The sequence below is a fragment of the Manis pentadactyla genome, chromosome 4, assembly GCF_030020395.1.
Source record: "Manis pentadactyla isolate mManPen7 chromosome 4, mManPen7.hap1, whole genome shotgun sequence".
NCBI classification, from domain to species: Eukaryota; Metazoa; Chordata; class Mammalia; order Pholidota; family Manidae; genus Manis; species Manis pentadactyla.
In genome coordinates this window covers 167,693,171-167,710,953 of record NC_080022.1, presented here as the reverse complement: position 1 = coordinate 167,710,953, position 17,783 = coordinate 167,693,171, and the positions used below count along the sequence as shown (strand labels likewise).

General features: G+C 51.0%; 2 protein-coding genes across 9 annotated transcripts in view; one reads left to right on the top strand and one right to left on the bottom strand.

The window, feature by feature from the left end:
- SRCIN1 (SRC kinase signaling inhibitor 1) overlaps positions 1-4,133 on the top strand; it is a 66,253-nt gene extending 62,120 nt beyond the window's left edge. For both annotated transcript variants that reach the window (XM_057501423.1, XM_057501419.1), the window contains one exon: positions 810-4,133. In XM_057501423.1, the coding sequence (XP_057357406.1) occupies positions 810-944 (135 nt within the window). In that variant the 3' untranslated portion in view covers positions 945-4,133. The remainder of the gene's footprint in view (positions 1-809) is intronic.
- A 7,799-nt stretch (positions 4,134-11,932) lies between these two features.
- The window catches only part of ARHGAP23 (Rho GTPase activating protein 23), a 77,472-nt gene continuing 71,621 nt past the window's right edge, over positions 11,933-17,783 (bottom strand). For 6 of the 7 annotated variants that reach the window (XM_057501410.1, XM_057501408.1, XM_036930483.2 and 3 more), the window contains one exon: positions 11,933-14,458. In XM_057501410.1, coding sequence (XP_057357393.1) covers positions 13,436-14,458 — 1,023 coding nt within the window. In that variant the 3' untranslated portion in view covers positions 11,933-13,435. The remainder of the gene's footprint in view (positions 14,459-17,783) is intronic. The other variant, XM_057501411.1, reaches the window with a different exon arrangement.

Sequence of the window (17,783 nt, the reverse complement as noted above, 5' to 3'; positions counted from 1 at the left end):
GAACAAAGAACGCAGGAGAGAAAGAGCTGCCGGCTGGTGGTAAGAAGTGGAGAGACCCCAGGGCTAAAGTGGACATGGTCCCCTCCCACCTGGCTCTGGGAGAAAGAGCTTTCAGTGGGAAAGGGTGGGAGGGAGGGGAGGACTAGAGCCCTAGGTGACAGTAAGAGAGCCCTTAGTTGCCTTTAAATGAGTCTGCCTCCAGGCCCAGGGCCTGGGAGCGCAGGAGCAGGGCTTTGCTCCTCCAATGGAAAGATGCTGGTGGAGGGTGGGGGCTCTTTAGAGAAGTGTGCCCCAGGGAGGACAGGCTCAGTCCTCAGTTGCCACAGCAAGTCCCTCTGCTTAGAGCCGGCCTCCTGCTGAGGTCGGAAGGGTCCCTGGCTGGGCTGCTGGCCGGTTGGGCCTAAGAGACCCTCTGCTCCTAGTGATGCACCCCTGTGGCTGCTTATGTTTCATTTCTTCTTCCTCCCCTCCTTGCCCTCTCCCCACTCCCTGTCCCTGGCTGCCCGACCTGGGCGCGGTCTCCCTTGTGCCTCTCTGGTCTCTTCCACCCTCTCTCTCTCCTATCAGTAACCATGGGGCGCCCTCCCACCCTGGTTGCCAGGCCTTCTGGTCCAACCCTTTCTGCCCCTGTCATGGCCCCCTCCTCCCCTGTCTCAGGGGACCAGTCTCTCCCAAAGGCCCTCTGGTGTCTTTTGCAGTTCATTTTCTCTTGGATTTGTGGAGGTTTTTCATTTTTTACACCTTCAGCAGGGCCGGCATGAAGGCTGTCCCTTCCTCTGTCTGACCCCTGACCCCTGTTTGTGTTCCAGGCCGCTAAACCAGCTAAAGACATAAGCGGGTCGCATGAGACCTCGAGCCCCGTCTCAGAAAAGCCCTCGGCTTCCAGAACCTCCATCCCCGTATTGACTTCCTTTGGGGCGAGGAATTCCTCCATCTCCTTCTAGAAGTCCCGAGGCACCGCGCCCGGCCTGCCCGCCTCCATTCCCCTGGCATCACACTCCCTCTGCTTCAGCCCTTCATCCCCCCACACCGCCACCCAGTCTCCGGACCCTCCCCAGGGTTTGCCGTGGCTGTGGTCCTCCTCAGCTCTCTGTGGTGTTTTTGGATTTTTAATGATTCACTTTTAATTATCTTTTTTTTTTAAAAAAGAAAAAGCAAAACAGTAAAACAAAACCAAAACACACCACCTTCCCTTGGTTTCCTACTCCCAAACGGCCCCCTTGCGGTCACGGCTCCTCCTCCTCCTCCTCCCCCACCCTCCCTCCCAGCCCATCCTGAAGCACCCGCACCCCACCCTCCCTTCTGCCTGCCCCCAAACTTCCCAAGAACACGCCAAACAAACTCTGAGCCACGGAGCCTTGGAGCGGCGAGGCAGCCCCTCTCCCCGTCCTCAGAAATCTTCCTGGAGGAAAACCTGGACGTTGGACCAACTCCAGTATCAGGCTGGAAAATGGGGCACAGGGAGACGCTGGCCCTGGAGGCACCCCAGCTGTCCAGCTGCGGGACGTGACAGTGCTGCTGCCCCTCTGCTCTCTGCCACTGGAGCCCTGGTGGGCCTGGAGTCCAGACGGATGGGCTGGAAGTGAGGCCAGAGTTTGAGGGGCCTCAGGGCGGGCATGAGATGCACATCTGTGTCCTTGGAGAGGAGGCGGCTTCCTGGGACTCCCCTCCTGCGGTGAGGAGCTGCCGGGCCTGTGCTGCAAGCCGAGGAAGGGCCCTGTTGGACTGTTGGCTGTGGACGGTGTGTTGATCAGACAGCCTGACGCTGGGGACACTGCCTTGGGAGAGGGCAGCCCCGAGGAGGGGTATTTGGTACTTTTAGTTTCCTGATTTAGCACTTTAAATGATATTAACTTATTTAATGGGGGGTGGAGTGGGCTAGAATGAAGGGCCTAGAAAATTAGATTTTGAGTCCTGGAGGGTGGGAAGGGTCTGGTTGTGACGGAAATGGCGGAAAAAGAGGAGGCTGATGGGGACAGTGAGGACAGCTCTGACCTCACAGGTGGGCGGCTTAACCTTCAACTATCCGCTAAGATTTGAGAATTTTAAGGGAAGGAGTGAGATGTGGGTTTTAAGTGGGAAGCTGGTGACCCCTGGTGAGATCTTGAGGGTCCCTGAGGGCTGAGCAGCCAGCCAGCCCCCAGCTGTGGACACCTGCCTTGCACAGGCTGTCAGCAGTGAGGCTTTTGGTCAGATCCTGAGATGGGGAGGGAGAGACCAATTTTGGTTCTCAGCCCAGGCCCCAGAGGGCACAGTGAGGGGCCGGCAGGGACACTGGTGGGTGGCAGAGGAGGAGGATGGAGTGGGGGTCCCCTGGGAGCCAATTCCTATTTGGAGCACAAAGTGGGGTGAGCACATGTGGGTGGGGGCTTGGGACTAGTCTCCTTGAGTAAGCACAGAAAGAAAGAGTCACTGAAGGGGCAGAAGCTTCTAGACCCTGGGGCCTAAAGGGAAGGTCAGTGCTCTGGGAGACCAGGGGAGCTGTTGAGGGTTGGGGAGGGAGGGGAAATTGGGTTGTGTTTCTCCATTTCTTTCTTTTTTGTTTTGTTTTGCTTTTTGTTGGTTCATCCTTGTTTTCTAGCTTTGGATCTTTTTTGTACAAAGGCAAGTAAGCCTTTTTGAAAAAATAACAGAAGAAGAGGAAAAAAAATCCTTCCTGAAAAAAAAAACCTTCGAAAAGAGAAAAAAAAAAAAAGGACCTCATAAATGATGCAATTACTTTTAATTGCAGGCAACTCTTTACATTTAAGTGAAGTGTCTTAACATTTTATATTGTTTTAAAAATATATTTACATATTATATATATAATATACGTAATATAAATATATATAAATATTTAAAAAAGAAAAAAAAAAGAAAACCACGGCACTCTCTCCCTGGCCGCTGTTTTAGCGGGGGGAGGGGGCTGGAGGGTGGGCACATCGCCTGGCTTCTGTGGTCCAGTGAAACGGTCTGGTTTGATTTGGCTGTACAGAGACCCCCCTGACTTGGGAGGAGAGGGGGGAGTGGTGCCCCTTCCTCCCTCCACCCCATTAGTCTTTGCTTGCTACTTTTCGCTTGCCCCCACCTCCCACCCTCAGCCCTGTGACCTGAATGTGTGCCCCACTGTCATTGTCCTGAGTTGAATGTCCCTTTGTGGGGGGAGGAGGATGGTGGGGGAGGTGTCCACCACGAAGGGGACAGATGGAGGAGCCCTGTACCCTGTCCCACCCGCTCACCTGGAGCCCAGTGGGATCAGCATCTTTCTTTCACTTTGGTTCCTGCTCATTTACGGGCTGAGAGGCATTTGCGTGGAGGGAGGCATGTGTGTGCACAGGTGTGACCACCACACAAGTGAGCAGGGAGGCATGAGCACGCAGGTGCATGGAACCTGCTTGGGAACCTGCGCATAGGTGTGGAGGAGCTTTGCGTGTGAGAAGGTGTGTAGTGTGTGTGGGCAGACATGAGCTGCGAGAGACTGTATGTGTGGGCCACACGTGTGTACAGAGGTGTCTGTGGAGGCGCGTATGAGCTGTATGTGCTGGTGTATGCGTGCATACCTGTGTGCGGACCTGGGCGCATGGGATGCCTGTCCCATCATCCCTGCACCACTCGCTCCGGCTCCCCTCCCAAGCACCCATCCCCGTGGTCCTCTCAAAGCCCACAGCACGTCACTGCCCCCCCAGCTGCATGCGCCTCGCTGCTCTGTCCATCAGTGTGTGCTTGACCAAGAGAAAACTAAGACACCTGGAGGGACTCCTGTACTAGTCCCCCCAGCCCCTGTCCACTATGCTGTTTTACTCGCATGGGGGGTTTCTCTCCCACCCCTTCCACAATATGCTGTTTCCCCAGGAGCCTCAGGCCTGAGGCTCTGCAAGGGGTCCCAGGTGGGCCCCCCCAGGTGACCTCTGGCTCCACACCCTGCCCCATCCATCCTGTAGGGCCCGTGTTGGTGTAGCAGTGATGGCTTCTGTGGATATTCTGTGACCTCTGTCAGTGTAACTTGACAATTTCTAAATGGAAAGGGTTGCTGTGTTTTCTCTGTCTCTTTTTTAATGTCCTTTTTCTTCTCCCCACTTCCCTACTCTCTCTCCTTTTCAGTTTTTCTAGCCGAGTGTTTGGGGCTTAAATAAAACTTATTTCTTTTTCCTCTCCTGGATCTCCTTCCTATATAGGCTGCTGTCTCATTATTTCTCATCTTCACCCTGGAAGGTGATGGGATGGATGGGGTGGAGGCTGGGGAGTCCTTGGCAGCCAGCTGCCCCACAGCTTAGCACGCAGGGCAGGAAGGAGGGGGAGCAGAAACCTGGGCCCTGGGAGGTCTGTTGTCCCCAAGGGCCTGTCAGAACCACCACCATCTGTGACACTGGAGAGGAACACCATTAACTCTCATGAGACGCCAGCTCTAGGCTAGGCACTTTACCACTCAGGTAGCTACTCGCATTACTGTCACCTGCGAGTGACACCTCCGGAGTTGTTCTGTGGCTTGCCCAGAGTCACACAACTAGTGAGATGCAGAGCCAGGGTTAGAATCCAGCTTTGCCTGATCCCACACCCAGCACTTTCCTCTGAAAACCAAGTAGGGTCTGATTACCTCCAGCAGTCCCCAGGGTTGAGCCTCAGTCACCTGCCCCTTGGGTGGGATGACACCTCATGGTATCTGCCCATCCTTTCAAGAGCAACAGCTTACAAACTTTGTTTTTTTTTTTTAAACTGTAATTCACAGTAAGAAGTATAGTTTATATCTCAATGATTTAGATATGTATACACACACACAATTAGTGAAACAGTGCTTACTATATACAGTGTGCTCTGGTATCTCCTGCTAAATTCTAAACATTTTGGTCACAACCCACTGAGTTAGGTTAAATGGATTAAAACTCACAGTTTGAAGAATACTCGTCTGAAGATCTAGTTTCAGCCTCAATTGTGTTGTATTTCTGCTTTCTCCTCCTCAAAGACCTACTGGCTCCACTTACCCCATGGCCGCCTCTGAAACTGGAAGACTATGGAGAGATTTACCCTGGATTCTGGCTGGGTGGGGGCCCTGGACCCCTGACCCTGTGGGCAGCAAGCTGCCTGAACCCTTCCAGGTTACCAAGTCAGAGTCCAGCCTGCCCCACACTGAGTGGGCCGGATGGCCTGATTGGGTTTTTCAGGTTTTCCTGGAGTTCTGAATGCCGTGCCGCTGTTGTAGCACGTCCTAAGGGTCCTCGAGGCTGCCCTCCTAGGCGTCCTCCTGTTTGCCTGAGGTCGGGTATTATTGGATCTCCTCTACTTCCTCCCCAACCCCATCCCTTCTATTCCACAACATGGTAACAGTGTCCTGGAGCCACTGGACAGGACTCTCTGGAGTCCCAGTCCCACTTCCTTCTCCTAAAGATCAAAAGTCTCTTTGGAGACGGAGGTTGAGGATCTGCTCACTGTCTGCAGGGCATGGCCACCCACCTGCCAAGCAGCCCTTCAGATTCTTAGCCAGACCTCATCCCTTATGTCCTTTATTAAATGTTAGCAGAATTGGCCTTCTCTCTTGCATCCTGTTCCCCAAAAAGCTGGGAGAGTAGCCAAAAAACCCCTCATCTCCCAGAATTACCCCATTCACTGGTGGTTCAAGATCAGGTAACAAATGGGACCATCGACCACATGCCAGGAATTCTGCCTGGTGCCTCTGTCATCCTCCCAGCGCCTGGTGAGTGCCCCTCACCAGGCACTGCTGCTTCACTCCCTGGGATCGTGGCTCAGCACCCAAAGTGCAGCCACCTAGACACAGGAGCACACGGCCCTGAGCGGGATCATGACAGCAGTGAGTATGCCACAGGGGAGCAGGCCTGCTGCACCTGTGGCAGTGAGTAATGGGGACCACCTCAGAGAGGTGACCAGGCCCTGAGAGCATATTTGAGTGGAGATCTTAAAAGGGATGAGTGGCTACGTGGGAGCCAGTGGCTGAGTGTCCCAGGCAGGAGGCCCTGAGGTGGGATGTAATCTGTGGGTTCCGGAAAATGAATGAAATCCAAGTAGAGGGAACTGAGGAAGGGGGGTGCGGGGAGGTTGGAGTGGTGGGCAGAGGCCCTGCTCCAGGAGGTCCTGTGGGATGCGGTAAGAAAATTAATTTATTCTTGGAGCCATGGAAGCCAACTGGAGGGTTTTAGGTAAGAAAGCGTCCATGGACACTATTTCAGAAGTTACTTCTGGCTGGGGTAAGGAGAAGAGAGAGGGCAGGGTGGGCGTGCGGGGCCATTAAGTCAGGGCAGGTGCGGATGCCGGCTGCCTGGACTCACTCGGCACCCACAGTCCCATGGCTGAAGCAAGGGGAGCTGTCTCAGAGGCTTTGTAGCTATGACGTGATGGAGCTAGGATTGAAATTCAGGACTTAGCCCTCCCAATAGCCATGTTTTGTAATGCTTTGTAATACTCATCACTACTATCTATTAAGTGCTCATGTAATCCTCATGATGTGGGCTGTAGGTACCACTGCGTCCGTTTTACTGACGGGGAAGACTGACTGAGCAAAGCAAGGATTTGACCAGCATCAGGCTGGCCCCAGAGGCGGATCCTGGTTGATGGGAGAAAAGGGACTGACTGCTTTACAAACCCAAACCTGGGGAGGCCTTGTCTTCTTCCCCTCACTGCACGTCTCTGGGTCCTCTGGGCATTTTCTGCCTCTTTGATCTGAGTGGCTTGAGCAATCCTGGAGCTCACAGGGCTACTGAGTACAGTCCACAGGGCTGGGGCCTTGGGCTCACGGCCACCATGCCCATTAGCTGTTAACAGGCTCCCTTGACACTCACTGATGGTGACCAACTACCACTACTCATAACACCATTTGGCAGGAAGCTCCATCCCTTAACCCTGATCCCCACCCCAGAAATTTCACTCAATATCTCCAGATTCTCTGCTTTAGCTCAGGCCACTGTCACGGTCCTTCTACACGGCCATGCCAGAATGGCAGGGGAAAAAATCCCTATTCCTCTTAGTTCAACCCAGACAGATTTGGGGTTTTCCCAAAGAAATGTTTCTTATGAAATATATGGCTATCTTTATGCCAGTACCATACTGTCTTGATTGGTAATAAATTTGAAACTGGGAACTTTCAACTTCTTTTTCTTTTCTTTTCTTTTTTTTTTTCAACTTCTTTTTCTTTGTCAAGATTGTTTTGGCATTTCCATAGGAATTTTAGGGTCAGCTTGCTAATTTCTGCCAAAAAGACAACAAGATGGGATTTTAATAGAGATTATGTTGACTCTGTAGATCAACTGAAGACCTGCCATCTTAACAACATTGTCTTTTAAAACATGAAATATCGTTCCATTTATTTAGATCTTTAACTTCTTTTAACAATGTTTAGTAGTTATGTTGGTACAAGTTTTGTGCTTTTATTAAATTTATTCCTAGTATTTTATTATTTTTGATACAATCATGAATAGGATTGTTTTCTTAATTTCATTTTTATATTGTTCTTTGCTCATAGAAGTAAAATTGGAGGGTGTTAAAGATTTTCTTTCTTTATTGAGGTATAATCGACACATAACACTATTAGTTTCAAGTATATGATATAATGATTTGATATTTGTATGTATTGCAAAATAATCACCACAGTAAGTCTAGTTAACATCTGTCACCAGACATAATTACAGAATTTTTTTCTTGTGATGAGAACTTTTAAGATTTTATTTCTTAGCAACTTTCAAACATGCAACACAGTTATTGACTATAGTTGTCATTCTGAACATTGCATCCCCATGACTTATTCAATTTATAATTGGAAATTTGTATCTTTGACCACCTTTACCAACTTTGCCCACCCCTAATCTCCCCCAGCCCCCACCTCTGATAACCACCAATCTGTTCTCTGTATCTATGAGCTTGTTTTTTTTTATTCCACCTATTAGTGAGGTCATAAGGTATCTGTCTATCTAACTTATTTCTTTTAGCATAATGCCCCCAAGGTCCATCCATATTGTTATAAATGTTGAGATTTCATTCTTTTTTTTTTTTTTACAGCTAAATAGTATTCCACTGTATTTTTTACCACCTTTTTCTTTATCCATTCAGCTACCAAAGGACATTTAGGTTGTTTCCGTATCTTGCCTGTTGTAAATGATGCAGCAATGAACATGGGTGTGCAGAGACCTCTTCAAGTTAGTGTTTTTGTTTTATTTGGGTAAATACCCAGAAGTAGAATTTTTGGATCATTAGGTAGTTCTATACTTAATTTTTGAGGACTGTCATACTGCTTTCTACAGTGGCTGCACTAATTCACACCAAGGTTTAAAAAACAAAACTAGATCTTCCAAAATTATGTCATATTATTCAATTTCTAATGCAGTCTGTATTTACGAGTATCTTGTTATTTAAGGATTTTTATTGAGATTGAATTCACATAACAAGTAATTAATCCTTTTAAAGTGTACAGTTCAGTGGTATTTAATATATTCACAATGTTGTGCAACCCATCAGCTCTCTCTAGTTTCAAAGTGAGCATACATTTTCATCACCTCATAAACACATCCCATACATTAAGCGTACACTCCCTATCTCCATACCACTTCCTTCCCTGGTAACCTCTAATCTGTCCCTGTGGGTTTGCCCACTCAACACAGATATTATACAAAAAGAACCAGACAATATGTGCCCTTTTGTGTCTGGTTTCTTTTACCTAGCATAATGTTTTCAAGGGTCATCCCAGTTGTAAAATTTACCAGCACTTTGCTCCTTTTTATGGCTGAATAATCCTGTATTCCATTGTTTGTATATACTGTACAATAATTTGTTTATCCATTTATCCATTAATGGACATTGGAGCTGTTTTCACCTTTTGCCTACTATGAATAATGCTGCTGTAAATAGTCATGTACAAGTTTTCTGTGTGGACATATGTTTTCATTTCTCCTGGGGCTATACCTAGGAGTGAACCTATTGGGTCACATGGTAACTCTATGTTTACCTTTTTGAGGAGCTGCTGGACTGTTTTCCACAGCAGTCTGTCCGATTCAACATCCTCACCAGCAGTGTACCAGGGCTCCTATTTTTCCATATCCTCATTAACGCTCGTCGTCTTCTCTTCTCTTGATTTAAACCATTCTAGTGGGTGTGAAGTGGTATCTCACTGTAGTTGTGAATTAATGAAAACAGGGAAAATTAATTAAAAATGAAATTTTTAAATGAATTTCTTAATCCTTTTTTCTTCATCAGTCTAGCTAAATATTTGTCAATTTTGTCGATCTTTTCCAAGAACCAAGTTGTAGTTTTATTGATTTTATCCTTTTTTTTCCTATTTTCTATCTCATTTATCTCTATTATCTTTATTATTTCCCTCCTTGGCTTAATTTGGGTTTAGTTTGCTTTCCTTTTTCTGGTTTCTTAAGGTGAAAATTTAGGTTACGGATCTGAAATCTTTCTTCTTTTCCAATACAGACATTTACAGCTACAGATTTTCCTCTAAGCACTGCTTTTGCTGTAGTCCATAGCTTTGATAAGTTGTGGTTTTGCTTTGCTTCATCTTAAAGTATTTCTAAATTCCTCTATATTTCCTCTTTAGCCCATTGGTGATTAAGGAGTGTGCTTTTGTATTTCTGCATATTTGTGAACTTCCCAACATTTCTTCAGTTGTTAATTTCACTGTGGTTGGAGAGTAAACTGTACGATTTCAATGCTTTTAGATTTATCAAGCCCTCTTCTATGGACTCATATATGGCCTATCCTGGAGAATATTCCACGTGCATTGGAGAAAAATGTGTATTCTGCCCTTGTTGGATGGAGTCTTCTTTAGATATCTCTTAGGTCCAGTTGGTTTACAGTGCTATTCAAATGTATTACTGATCTTTTGGCTAGTTGTCCAATCTGTTATTGAAGGTGGGATTGAAGGCTCCAACTGTTATTTTGAAATGTCTTTCAATTCCGTTAGTTTTATTCTTTGAAGTGTACATATTTGTGATCATTTTACCTTAATAGATTGGTCCTTAGATCATAAAAGTGTTATTCTTGTTTCCAGTAACAATTTTTGTCTTTAAAGTCTGTTCTGTCTCGCACTTGATAGCTGCTCTGGTTCCGTCAGTAACTCTGCCTGCCATCTTTTTCTTTCCTTTCACCTTCAACCTTTTTGTGTCTTTGAATCTACAGTAAATTTCTTGTGAACATCATGTAGATGGATTCTCATGTTTTAAAATCAATTCTGCCAATTTCTGCCTTTTGACTGGGGTATTTGCTCCATTTACACTCCATGTGGTTACTGACAAGGTAGGATTTATGTCTGCCATTTTGCTATTTTTTCCATATGTTTTATGTTTTTTTATTCCTTTATTCCTTGATTCCTGCCTTCTTTTGTGTAATATAGATATTTTATAACATATTTTTTAAATTCCCTGTTTCACGTAGAATATTTTTTGAGTTATTTTCTTAGTTGGTTGCCCTGGAGATTACACCTAGCATCTTCACTTAATACACTTCAGATTAATACTAACTTAATTTTTAACAGCATACAAAAACTTTGCAGTATAGCTCCATTCCCTCCCCGCTCCTTTGTACTATTGTTGTCATACAAGTTTTACCTTTGTATGTTTATAAACCTGCCTGCGGTGTTCTGATTACTGCAGTTGCCTTTTGAGGACAGAGTTAAATACAACATAGAAAAGAATTACAAATAAAAATGTTTATACTGTCTTTCATAGTATCTATGTAGCTACCGTGTGGTGTTCTTTATTCCTTTGTGTAGATTCAAGTCACCATCTAGTGTAGTTTCGTTTCAGCTTGCAGGCCTTCCTTTAGTGTTCCTGATAGGGCAGGTCTGCTAATGACAAATTCTGTTTTTCTTTACTGGAGAGATCTTCATTTTTCCTTTGTTTTTGAAGGGAAGCACGGGATTTTAATTCATTCTCATCCAAGCCTACTATAGCCTGGAGAAGTTGCCCAATAGGCAGATAACCCTGTCCATATGTCCTTCCTCTGGGCTTAGATTGATCCTGCAGTCAGCACTGGGCAGAGAATGGCAAGGAGGGAGGTGATGACCAGGACAGAAGATCTCTGACCCAGGGAGGCTGTCCACCCAGTTAACTTGCAAAGATCCTTCCTAAATAGGAGGCTGGAATGTTAGTCTTCATCTATACTTAACTAGCTGTGTGACCTTGAACAGGTAATGTCACTTCTTTGTGCCTTAGTTTCCTCATATATAAAATGGAGATAACCATGATGTGGAGCTCAAAAGTGTTGGAGGACCGACTTGAGCATGTAAAGCCCTTGGGGCTGGTGTGAGCCCACAACACCAGCTCTTGGCTATTTTGCCAAATAGAACAACCTGTGGGGCAGGGGTGGAGCACGGAGGAAGGACGGAGGATTCAGTCAGTGACTGAGCTCTTCCCAGCTCCAGGCTCTTTGATGAATGTCACTGGCTTTTTCAACAGATGGCTACTAGGCTCATCAGAGACAGTCTGGATGCCAGCAAGGACAACTACTGAGCCAGGACATAGAAGGAAGCCATCCCATGTTGTAGGCTTACACATGTGTCTAAGCCAATGGGCAAAACCCATACTGTCCCCTTGGATATTGCCTGGGCCTGGAGTGATTGTGATGGCAGCTGGCCAGGATGGGCCCCAGCAGTGACCTGGGCCTTCCCCGAGCCTCCTGTCTGTGGGGCAGCACCCTCTGGACCCCTCCGAAGGTGCAGGCCAGCCAGAGAAGGAAGGTGCCTGTGTGCCTCCCTGGCCTTGGCAGGAGTATGGAGAGCGCCTGCAGCACGGAGGGTCAAGCACCCTTCTCGTCTCTTCTGTGCCCCTGCCATTGTTCCTCCCAGCCCCAGGACACCTAAACCTACCGCATAGAGGTTTGCCTGCCTCCACTCTGCCACCACCTGGCTCATCCCCCTTTGTCCTCCTTCCATGGCCAGATACCTCTCTCCATCCCAACCCCATTCTGTCTTCCAGCTGCTTCTCCCCCCAAAACAAGCGCGACAGCTGACATGTGCCTTAAGGAAGGTCATTTATTTCCAAGATATAGACTATACTTTAAAGACAGGACTTTTCAGAAGCAGGAAATCTTAGTTGTCGCCTAAAGAGGTGTGTCAAGGACACAGTGGAAGGAGACATGCGGACGTGGGACAGGAGACCTAGCCAACACTGTTAACACTTTTTTAAATGAGCAAAACATCTTTAAAAATCCTTATAAATTCTTTATAATATGTTACACATTTAGAGACAATATTTACAATAAAAGGATGCAGGAGGGAGGACAGAGAAATCTACTTTGCAGCAAATCTTTGCATAAAACAAGAGGACTGATAGACTTGGCTTCAGAACCCTACCTGGGCTTGCCTGGAATAAGTGAGGGCATGTGGGGGAGGCCTGGTGATCTGAGGTCTATTTACAACGTGTGGGGAGAAGAGGGGGCTGAGGAGAAGAGGGGGCTGGGTCCCGCCCATCCTGAAGGAACAGCCCAGCTCAGACCCCATAAATCAGTGTGTGTGTGTGTGTGTGTGTGTGTGTGTGTGTGTGAGAGAGAGAGAGAGAGAAACACCAGGGATGCTTTACTTTGCCCCCTCCTAAGGGGAAGAAGGTGGGGGTCTGTGTGCCTGAGCTGTGGAAGAAGCAGGCACAGCTGGAAGAATAAAAAGAGGGCCAAGGGGGGCCTAGGAGGGGGAGCCCTGCACCCTCCCAAAACTGGCTGGGGAATGGGCAGCTCCCCATGGTTAACGCAGTCCCCTAGGTGGGGTGATTTACAATTTGGTAAAAGGTTGGTGGGGGAGAAGCCCTGGTCAGTGTCTTATTCTTGCCTCTATGGAGTGGCCCCAACCCCCTTCTCTGGCTCTGCAAGCAATAGGGGGCAGGACCCCTGGGTGTACCAAAGGCAGGGAGCCCTGGGAGTGGTGGGGGGAGGGACGAAGGGGACACGAGTGGAGGAGCTGCTACTGGTAACACCTTTGGACAGTGACTACACACACATACACAACCCCCTTCCCCCCATGGGCACCACCGCCCTACATCTCCTCTCCCCAGACGTAATCAACCTCCCCCCACACCTTAGCTAGGAGCTAAGAGGAGGCGGGTGGGCACAGGAAAGGAGCGAAAAGCCAGCATCACCCGGTGTCTTTTCTTTAGCCTCAGACTTCGGGGTTCCCTATCCACACCCCATGGCAGACAAGGATCCCTAAGTGCAGACACAGGAAGGCCAGAAGGGCACACACCGTCACTCACCAGGGGAGAGGCACTCAGCAGCCCTGCACGGGGCTCCAGCAGCCTACAACCCCCCTCTGTTTCTGGAGCCTCCCTCCCTCCCCTTCACTCTGTCGTTGCCCAAACCCGGCATTCTCCTCTACCCACCCCGCTACCAATTACAGCATCCCAATCAGATACAGGCTGGAGGGCCTGATGCACCCGGGCGCGACACAGGAGGGGGCGCAAGCCAGAGGAGACGCCCGTTTGCGTGGGGGCGGAGGGGGCGGCCACCAGGCGGGGTGGGGCGGGGCTGGTCAGAGACACTGATGGAGGCTGGCGGCGGCGGCACGGCGCGGGGGCTGGCTCTGCAGGGCTCCGGGCGCGGGCGGCAGCGAGGCCGCGGACGACGGGACCCGCGCCTTGGTGGACTCCAGGCTGCTGAGGCCCGAGTCCTTGTTGTCACTGTGCGCCCGAGGACCCGCAGGCTCCGGGGGGCCCCCTCCGCCCAGCTCTTTCCACTCGTTGAAATTGAGGTCGGTCAGCGGGCTCTGCACCACCACCGTGTGGCGGCGCCAGCTGCTCCGGCGTCGCCGCGTCTCGGGCGATAGCGGCCGCCGCAGGCGCACAGCTAGCATGTCGTCGGCCGTGCCGCGGAGGCGCAGCCGCAGCGCCTCGAGGCGCGAGGGCCGCGATCCGAGCCCCGCCGCCGCCGGGGCCGCCGCGGGGCGCAGTGACTCCTGGCTGCTGGACGAGGCCGAGCCCGGCAGCTCGGCGGCCCCCCAGCCCGCGCCCGCGCCCTCGCCGTCGGGGCGGCCCCGGGACAGGCGGCGCCGCGCCAGAGTATCGCAGGGCATGAGGCGGTGCGAGCTGAAGGAGGGCCGGCGCGACGCGCGCCCCCCGGGCCCCGCGCCGCCCTCCGTGTCCGTCTCCACGTGGCTCAGCTCGCTGCGCTCGTCGTCCGCCTCGTCCCCCGCGCCCGCCCGCCGGCCCCCGGCGCCCGAGCACTCGCTGCGGTCCATGGTGGACAGGGTGGAGTAGCCCGAGACGATGGAGCGCGTATCCGCGGCCGGCCGCTCCTCCGGCACCGCCGGGGGGCTGAGGCGCCCGGGGGGCTCGGGGGCAGCGGCGCCCGGCGGCTGCCCCTCCGGCTGGTGCTGGCCCCCCGGCGCCGGCGTCCCCGCCTCGGGCTTGTGCGCCTCCTGCTCCGAGTCGTCGTCGGTGCTGCTGCCCAGCCCCCGCGCCTCCCGCCGCTTCTTCCGCTTGCGGTTGACCGCGGAGATGAAGGAGATCGCCAGCATCTCCCGGGCGTACGGCTCCTTCTTGGGGGCCCACGAGCCCTGGGCGGGAGACAGGTCAGTGTGCAGGAGGCGCCCAGACCTGCGCCAGCGCTGCGCTTTCCCCCAAGTTCCCACCCACGCCTCACACACCACAGTACCTACTCTCAGCAGGTCCAAGCCCAGGCAGCACCCCCACAGGCCCATAAATCGTTCCTCCTGGACGGCTGTCCACGCTAGAGGCTACCCCCGAGGGTCCTCTTCCATCCTGAAGCCTCCTCGGCAACTCTTCTGGTCTTAATCCAAACTCAGCTCTTTCCTGAGGGGCTGGTCTCTCGCCTGGGCCTCAACTACCATTCCATTCTCCATGTCCAGCATCAGAGAAATTCATTTAGACACAGCTCTGGTAATGACAGTCTCCCAACAGAGAATAATACTTGACAGTTGGAACCCATTTCACAGAAGTATCCCAGGTTATAATCACCAGAACCTGGCAGGGACCTTTCTCTGATCACAGCCCCTCTCCCCTGCCCCTCCACTTACTCCAGCCTGGGAAACCTGCCTCTCCAGGGCAACAAGCCCAAGACCATTCCCCTTCCCACCGCACCTACAACATGCACTTCAGCCATCCCACCAGCGCCCCACCGGGCAAGCCCCAGCCCAGGATCAATCCAGCGGCCAGCTGTGCTGCTAACCATACGTAGCTAACGCATCACTGCTAACGTAACACAACCACTGGTTTGGATGGAAACCACTCCCAAACTATTTCCAACTGGAGTTGAGCAACTTCCTGCCACCATGCTCACTGCTAAGCCCAGTGGGTGTTTTTTTGGTCCTGGCCTGCCCATCACTGCCTCCACCAGCCTGCTTTTTAATCCTCCCTTTCTGGTCTTCTGTCTCCTGAGGGGCTCTTTTCCCCATCTTCCCGCTTACAAAGCCGCGTTTCCAAGGTTCTGTATCAGCCCCTACCTTCTCTCTCTCTTCATGTTCCCTGGGAACATCCCTGCTCCCAAGGCCTCCCCATCCAACACTCAACTATCTCTTGAACTCCAGAACTCTTCTTCCAGCTGTAAATCCCTCTCTACCAAGGCATCTGCAGGTCTGAAACTCACTACCTGGAACCACGTCATGCTCCGACCCCTGCCCCAAACTGCCTGCATTCCTGTCTCCCCACCTGACCATGATTCTCTCTCGCCTCCTCCCTCCCCATCCTCCTGAATGACTCCCAAAGGCAGCTCCCATCGCCCTCCATTCAGGCCCTCGCTCCACCTTTTCTGGGCCTGTCCACCCCCTCCTAGTAGGACTCCCTGCCTCCACCCAGGCCTCACCCCAATCCCTTCTCCTCTAGAGCAATCAGTCCTTCAAAGGCAAGGCAGGACTCTGCAGGATCCTGCCCCTGCCAGGACAAAGCAGACACAGGGCCCTTCCCAGCCTGCTCCCAGCTTTCCCAGCATGCAGCCTTCCCTGCCCTGACCCCAGCCACAACGCAGCCTTCACACTGGCAACGCTGATCTATGAGCCCTTGGTCCCATAGGACTTACACTTAAACCTTGGCAGCGCTTAGTGCCCGGCCTCATGTGCTGGATGAGCTGTCACTCCTCCTATTTGGCCCAGCTCAAACATGGCATCCTCTGCACAGCACCCTCCCAGCTCTCCCTGTGGCTGAGCTGGGAGACCCCTTCTCTGTCCCCACAGCCCTTTGAAAATGAATCTATGCTAGCTCTTCTCACATCAGAATAACTTTGTTACCACATCGTCTATATCAAACGGAGTTCCACTAGAGCAAGGTCTGTGGCTTATCTGTGCTTGCATCCATGACTCCTAGCATGGTGCCTGGCACATAATAGGTGCTCAATAAATGGTATGTGAATGAACAAATGGGTGAATGGAGTCCCCTCAACATAGGAAGCCTTGTAGAAGCAGACGCTGGGACTGGCTCCCCTGCTGGGCTGGAATGACCCTTTTCACAGGCTGCCTCCTGTTTTGGCCACAGTGCAATAATGCCTGGAGATTCAGAGAGGCCTCATGTGGCTCCCACATCCTACATACTCTCTCTCATGTCAGTTAGTTCTGAGAAAGTCAGAGGTGTTAGGAATTCAGGATTCACAGGCATGTGGCTCCTGGGCCATGGCTGCCCACACTGCACTAATCCAGAAGGCACCCCCTGGAGCTGTGCAAAATAGCAGCACTGCTGTGATCAACCTGAAGCACAAAGTGGCCAGTGCCACCTTCTTTACTGGTCAGTGCTCTCTGAGAGACTTGAGAGGCCCCTGGGATCATCTGATCAAACTACCCTCTCATCCTGGCTAGTTACAGAAACAGGTCAGAATGGACACTTCCAGGAACGTAGTGGTCAGTAGATTCACATAAAGGTCAAGAGGTCAGTCCAGGAGAGGCTACAGGAAACCAGGAGGCTAGCAGGAGCAATGGTGCAAGTGACAAGGGCTTGATTCAGATTGCTCTATGTGCTCCCTGCCATGGCAATCTTCTGATGGCATGAGCTCCCCGCCACCAGAGGTGTGCAGGCAGGGGCTCTGCGGAGAGGCTGCAGGGGTCTTTGCACCAGACCAGAGCAGCCTTCCTTCCTTCTGTCCAGGACCTTTATCTGACACACAGTGAGCACCTGCTCAGTGTCAGGCACACTGGGCTCACTGGGACCTGGCTGGTGCCTGGAGACCCAGACAGAAATGAGCCCAGTTCAACCAGCCAAGGCTTAGCTGATTTCACCTGCTCTATGCACAGAAATGTGTCTCCCTAAATCCATATATTGAAGCCCCCACCCCCTATATGATAGTATTTGGTGACATATTGGGACTTAGAAGAGATCATGAGGGTGGAGCTCCTATTGTGCCATTAGCGCTCTCTCTCGAATGAAGAACCGCCAGAGAGCTCTCTCTCGCTCTCACGCTGCTGTATGCAGACGCAGTGAGAAGGCAGTCACTGCAGGCCAGGAAGAGGGCTCTTGCCAGAAAGTGGCCATGCTCACACCTTGATCTTGGACTATCAGCCTCCAGCACTGTGAGAAAATAGACTTCTGTGGGTTAAGCCACCCTGTCCATGGTATTTTGTTATGGCAGCCCACGGTAACTAAGACACGGCGAGCATCCCCTGCCGTCAAGCTCTAATCTAACAGCTGCGCAGGGTCCACCTGGGGCAGGCACCACTGCCTGATGGGCTCTGCCTCAGAGGGCAGGCTCTGGAGTGCGCGCGCTGCTAGCTGGCTGTGAGAGCTGGTTCCAGCTTTGGGTTCACTGATTTCTGTTATTACTTCCTCCTTTCTGCTTGCTTTGGGCTCTCCAAAGACCTTAAAGGATAGTTATTATATCAGACATACTTGTTAACCCCATTTATGGAGATAAGTATTATCCATCATTTACAGATGGGGAAG